The 7,359-nt window shown below is 42.8% G+C and overlaps 1 protein-coding gene across 1 annotated transcript in view; it reads left to right on the top strand.

Annotated features, from left to right (window-relative positions):
• The window catches only part of LOC112072389 (sucrase-isomaltase, intestinal-like), a 78,486-nt gene extending 76,490 nt beyond the window's left edge, over positions 1-1,996 (top strand). The window contains 2 exon segments of the mRNA XM_070439780.1: positions 1,248-1,409; positions 1,913-1,996. Coding sequence (XP_070295881.1) covers positions 1,248-1,409; positions 1,913-1,996 — 246 coding nt within the window.
• Positions 1,997-7,359: the final 5,363 nt, after the last annotated feature.

Below are 7,359 nucleotides of genomic sequence, written 5' to 3'. Positions count from 1 at the left end.
CAGTAGTCAGTATAACAGTTACCTTGGTGTTCTTGGGCACAGGCACCTATGGTGGTTTGCTTAAAACATGTTGGCATTACAGACTCGGTCAGTGGAGAGGTTGAAAATGTCAGTTGAAGACACTTGCCAGTGGTCAGCGCCATGCTCGCAGGACATGTTCTGGAAATCCGTCTGGCCTCGCGGCCTTGTGAATGTTGACTTGTTTAAAGGTCTCACTCATCAATCAACAATCATCAATTCAAAGTTTTATTATATAGCCCTTCGTACATCAGCTAATATCTCGAAGTGCTGTACAGAAACCCAGCCTAAACCCAAACAGCAAGCATGCAGGTGTAGAAGCACTGCGCTAGAAAAACTCCTAGAAAGGACAAAACCTAGAAAGAAACCTAGAGAGGAACCAGGCTATGAGGGGTGGCCAGTCCTCTTCTGGCTGAATCTCTCTCTTTTAAATACAGATGAAAACTCTCTCAGTAGGTAGTGTTGTCTACAGCTTATCATGAGAAACTCTACCTCAGGCAAGCAATAGCTCGAGACTTCCTTAGATATCGTGCACCAGCTGTTATTTACAAAAATACATTGTCCGCCGCCCCTTGTCTTACCAGACYCCGCATTTCTATCCTGCCGGAATAGCGTGTAACCAGCCAGCTGTATGTTGATAGTTACAGTTTTTAATGTCCTGTTGGTAGTTTAATCTGACGCGTAGTGCGTCAATTTTATTCTCCAAAGATTGCACGTTTGCTTGCAGAATGGAGGGAAGTGGGAGTTTATTCGATCGCCTGCAAATTCTCAGAAGGCAGCCCGCCCTTTGGCCCCTTTTTCTCCGCCTCCTCTTCACTCAAATTACAAGAATTGGGCCTGTTCCCGAGAAAGCAGTATATCTTTCGCATCGGGCTCGTCAAAGTCGAGAAAGGAAAAATAATATTCTGCCAGTCCGTGGTGAGGAATCYCGGTCCTGATGTCCAGAAGTTATTTTCGGTCATAAGAGACGGTAGCAGCAACATTATGTACAAAATAAGTAAATAAGTTACAATCAACACAAATAAGCGGGAAAAAAAGCACACTAGGTTGGGTACACATAAAACGTATGCCTTCCTCTCCGGCGTCATCTTACTCAAGGACCCCTTTCTAACTCCAGCTCAAACATACCCTTTCTGAGTACAGTGTGTCTCATTTGTTTTGTTTCATTTCAAGGGCATACTGGCATCATGTAATATAAATTGCAAAATGGTCCTGTGTTGACCTTATAGGAATGTATATATATATTTACATTCACTGACCTTCAACCTTTGACACTAGATGTGACCTTCCAGCCAACCCCTGCCCTGACCTATCGTACCCTGGGGGGCATCCTGGACTTCTACATTGTGATGGGACCCACCCCAGAACTTGTGGTGGAGGAGTATACTGCCGTAAGTCTCTGTGTGTGTGTCGTGTGTTTGTGTGTTGTGTGTGTGTGGTTGTTGTGTGGTTGTGGTTGTGTGTGTGTGTGTGTGTGTGGTGTGGTGTTGTGTGTGTGTTGTGTAGTGGTGTGTGTGGTGTGTGTGTGTGTGTGTGTGTGTGTGTGTGGTGTGTGTCGGTGTTTGTGTTGCTGGCTCTGTGCCCCTCCCTGAGGACTACAGCAGCTGCGGACTTTATACGCTTCAATTGCTCCTCATCAGCCAATCGTAAACAGCACACGAACACACCACACAACACACACACAACACACACACACACACCACACATACACACACACACACACACACACACACACACACACACACACACACACACACACACACACACACCACTACATGCTGACTTCAGACAGGTACACGACAAAGGACATGAACTACACAACTTGTTTAAGACATATCTCAGCAAAAGTTTTAACTTTCGTAACTGGTTTTCAATTCCTTGTTCTTCCCTTCAGCTGGATTGGTACGTCCCGTGCTCCCTGCCTATGGTCCTTGGGTTCCAGCTTGTCGCTATGGATACGCCAAGGACACAAGAGTAGCAGACGCTACAGGAACATGAGAAGCAGCAGGGAATACCTACGTAAGCACCCTTAGAATTTTAACTGCTTCAAACAAGGCCTGCTCATCACCACGAACACAATTTGGTCTACATGAATAGTTGTGTTACTCTAAGTACATTAAACTCAAGTCACCTACTTTAACACCCTGCAATATCCTACCTATATTAACCACTTTTTCTGTTTAAGCTCATCCTGTATCTCCAGCGCTGTCAGGCAACAGTAATTTCCCAGGCCCCTAACAATGTCTCGACCTCTGTAGGGATGTGCAGTGTGCAACAAGACTGAACCCATTGCCCTCGACCTCCTGTAGGATGCTGCGGTATCAGACAAATAGACTGAACACACATTGTCTGACACTCTCTGTAGGATGTGCAAGTGGTGCAAAGCACATAGACTAACCCATGCGCTCGAACTCGCTGTAGGGCTTCAGTATCGCACGACAACATAGACTAACCCATACGCCCTCCCACGTGACCCCTGGCCGTAGAATGTAGTCGAGAATTGCCAGACACACCTAGCCTCCACCCCGCCGTCCCCCACTTCCAGCCAAGATGCCTACGATGCGAATAGCAATGCCCGTATAGACCTCCCCCACTAGATCAGTATGCCAGAACATCAGACTAACCACCCTGCCCTACGACCTCCTGTACAGTGTAACTAGTATAGCAGAACATAAGACTAACCACCCTCGCTATGTACAATGTAGTATGCAGACTAGATAACACTGCTCCTTAAATGTACATGCAGAACTAACCACCCAGCCCTCGGACCCCTGTAGGATGTGCAGTATGCAGTAACTACAAGGGCGACAGCTGAACTTTTCTGATAGCCAATTCCAGGGTCCTTACCAGCCGCTGGGGCAATACATGAGAGGCAGAGGCGATGAGGATTCAATCTCTTTATCTGACATTATGGAATATTAACATATAACGATCAACATTAAAACAGATAATAGGGCCTGACGAGTTTTCGACATGTTTTTTGATTGCTGTTTGTGTACTTGCGTGAGGACCCGTGCCATCCAGTCAATGAGACGACGCCTACTCTGCCTTTGACCTGGTGTAGAGAAGGACCGATATTCAGACCAATGCGCAAGGAGCTTCGCATGACATCGGCTTGGGTGGAAGGTAAGCGATAAACTAAATGGACGAAATATAATAAATTCATCTTTTAAGTACAGTTTAAAATGCATACAGTTTAGGGAAGAAAGTGAAATGAGTGAAGAAGAGGAGGCAAGTAGTGTAGATGGGAGGTAATAGTCTGATGACGTCACTTCACAACACTTGTTGTGTTAATACCAGAGCTTTGTCTATTCTCTATTCAACTCTATTGATACTTCTATTTACTTCTAATAATGCTGTATTATTACAGGCTCTTCTACTATTGTCTCATTCAACTCTACTAATTGTCCTTATTAAATCTCTAATGTCTCTAATTAAACTTACTATTGTCTACTATTCAACTCTCACTAATTGTTTTCATTACTCTGACTTTCAACTCTACTAATTGGCTGTATTCAACTCTACCTAATTGTCTCTATTTCAACATCTACGATTGACTCTATTCAACTCTAACTATTGCTGTATCAATCATATTGCTGTATCCTTCACTCAGACTATTAGACTCTATTGAACTCTATTAACCGTTCGACTCAATTTCTCTATGTAAACTATATCTAATTGTCTCTATAAACATTACCTAATCTGTCTCTATTAAACTATGATTACTTGTCTCTTAAATCAATACTAATTGACTTATTGAACTTCTAACTAATGCTCTATTAACTATCACTAATGGACTATATTTACACTCTGAATTGATCTCTATTGAAGCTTCTTCAATTATCTATTTCACCTCAGTCTAACTAATCTAAGACTTATTTCAACTTACTAATTGACTTCTATTAACTATACCACAATTTGACTTGTTAACAACTATACAGCTTATTTCACCTATTAATTAACCCTATAATTGAACTCTACTGAATTCGCATTGCTTCTACTAGTGTTGACTCTGATCACCTTACTAGTGTTCTTCAACCTCGTACTGTTGACTCTATTAAAATCTACTATTTAACCTATTCAATCTATAATCTGCCTATCTCAACTGTACTAAAGTTGTCTTTCTATCTGCTGTATGGTCCTGACCTTCCCATGGATTGTAGTCAAATAGTCTTTAGATCGAAACCGCCAGTTAAGAGGTAGTGTCCTACTTCCTGTTAATAAAGACTACTCCAAATCAGCTATAGCCGACACACTTCCTGTTTTACAGTTCCATATTTCTGACATGTCTTAACGTCTCTTCTGGTCATGTGGTTCTCTGGCCAATCCAGATCTATAGGATCTTTCGGCATTTCCCACGACTTCTTACATTGAATGTACAGCAATCGTGGCATAGGGAGATTGCTCAGCATTTCTACAATATACATCGAAATGTTGATGGACTCTAGGATCGTGAGTGATCTTCATACCACTGAGCACACACAACACACACACAACACACACACCAACAACACGCACCGCACACCACACGCACACACACACACCACTGAGCACACACACATTACCACTGAGCACACACACACACAGAGCACATTACCATTTATTTACGTTAGTCATTAGCAGACGCTCCTTATCCAGAAGCGACTTACAGATAGAGTGCATAAATTCTTTATATCTTATTATTAGTTCTTTATTTTAGCACAACACACACACAGTCTGTACTTTTACTTTAGTGTGAAGTGTCTTTAGGACAATTGGAACGCACCATCCAGCTTTTGTCCATAGGAAACCGTTGGAGAGAAGTGTCTGGGGTCCCCCCTGTCACGACACCCCATACCATGCCACGTAAGAACACTCACACCTGATATCAATACCATCACACCTGGATTGGGGACACTCCACCTTTATCAAGACACCTCACACCTTTATCAATACACTCACCACCTGTATGGGAAACACTCACCACCTTTTATCAACACTCACACCTCTTATCACTACCCTCACAACCTGTTCATACACTCCACACCCTTATGGGGACACTCAACCTGTATGGGACACTACACTTTATCAAGACCTCCACACCTTTACTCACAACACCTCAACACCTTTATCGAGGACCTCACACCTTTTATCAAGACACTCACACTTTATCAAGACACCTCACACCCTTTTATCAAGACCACTCACACCTTTTCCTCATACACTCCCACCTTATCAATACTCACACTTTTCAAGACACTCAACCTGTATCCCAATACACTCACACCTGTTCATACACTCACACCTTTATCAAGACACTCCACCTTTCTCAATTACACTCACACCTTCATTAACACTCGCACCACTGTATCAAGCCACTCACCTTTATCAAGACAACTCACCCTGTATCAAGACACTCACACCTGTCATTCAAGCCAACTCGACCTGTATCAATCCACTCCACACCGTATCAACCACTCACACTGTATCAGACACTCAACCTGTATCAAGACACTCAACTTATCAGACACTCACACCTTATTGAAGACACTCCACTCATTTATCAATGACACTCATGTTTTAATCATACACTCCACCGTGCTATCAATACACGTCACAGCCTTATTCAAGACACTCACACCATGTATCACGACATCATGTTTTTATCAAGCACTCACACCGATATCAAGCACCAACCTTTATCAAGACTCTCCATGTCTTTTATCACAGACTCTCACACCTTTATCAATCATCACTCCCACCTGTATCAAGACACTCACCATTTATCAAAACTCTCATTTTTTCTATCAAGACTTCTCACACCCTTTATCCCAAGACACTCACACCTGTATATCAAGACACTCACACTTATCAAGACTCTCATGTTTTTATCAAGACTCTCACACCTTTATTTCAAGACCTCACACCTTATCCACTTACACTCTGTTTTTCAAGAACACTCACACCTGTATCAGAGACCACTCACAAACTTTATCCAAGACACTCACACCTGCATCAACACCATCACACCTGTATTCAACAACACTCACAACTTTATCAAAGAACCTCACCACCTTTATCAATACGAACATCATGTTATTTATCAAGACACTCACACCTGTTCAGACACTCACACATTATCAAGACACTCACACCTGCACATCAAACACTCCACCTGTCTTCAAACACTCACACCCTTGATCAACACACTCACACCTGTATCAATACACCACACTTTCAGACACTCAACTGTTATCAAGCACTCACACTTTATCGAGAACTCACACCCTTATCAAGACATCACACCTTTTCCAGACACCTACACCTGTATTCAAGACACTTCACACCTTATCGAGACACTCATTTTTCTTATCAAGACACTCACACCTGTATCAAACACTCCACCTTATCAAGACACCTCACAGCCGCAATTCAAAACACTCACACCTTTATCAAGACTCTCTTGTTGTTTATCAATACCTCAACCCTGATCAGACACTCACACCTTATAATACACTCATGTTTTTATCCAGACACTACACACCGTATCAAGACACTGCACAACTTATCACAGACACTCACACTCTGCATCAAACAACCTCACACCTGTAGCAAACGACTCACACCTTTATACAAGACACACTCTTTATCAGACACTCACGCTGTATAAAACACTCACACCTTATCCAAGACCTACACCTGTATCAAAGACACTCACACCTGTATCCAAGACTACTCACACCTTGCTATCAGACACTCAACCTGTTTCAATACACCACCCTTACTCAGCCTCACACTGTATTGCAAGACACTCACATCCCTGTACCAGACACTCACACCTTTATCGAAACACTCATGTTCTTTATCAAGACACTCACAACCTGTACTCCAAGCACTCACACCCTTTATTCAAGACCGCACACCTGCATCAAAACCACTACCACCTTTAATCAAGACACCATGTTTTCTAATCAAGACACTCACACCTTATCAACACATACTTTATCACGACACTCGCGCTAGTATCAACACTCACACCTTTTCAAGACACTCCACACCTTAGTACAAGACACCTCACACCTCTTATCAGACACTCACACCTGCATCAAAAGCATCCACTTTCTCAAACACTCAGTTTACAAGGACATCCACACCATTTATCAGACATCATACTTTATCAAACACTCACGCCTGTATTTCAAGGACACGCACACCTGCTCATAACCACACCTGTATCAAGACCTCGCACCTGTCAATCAAGACACTCGACCTGTATCAAGACACCTCCAACCTGTATCAAGACTCCTCACACCTGTATTCAAGACACTCACCCGTATTCAAGGCACTCACACCTGTAGTCAA

This window comes from Salvelinus sp. IW2-2015, unplaced genomic scaffold, assembly GCF_002910315.2.
Source record: "Salvelinus sp. IW2-2015 unplaced genomic scaffold, ASM291031v2 Un_scaffold1910, whole genome shotgun sequence".
Lineage (NCBI taxonomy): Eukaryota > Metazoa > Chordata > Actinopteri > Salmoniformes > Salmonidae > Salvelinus > Salvelinus sp. IW2-2015.
Note: the sequence above shows the minus strand (reverse complement) of the source record. Positions and strands in the feature narration are given on the sequence as shown.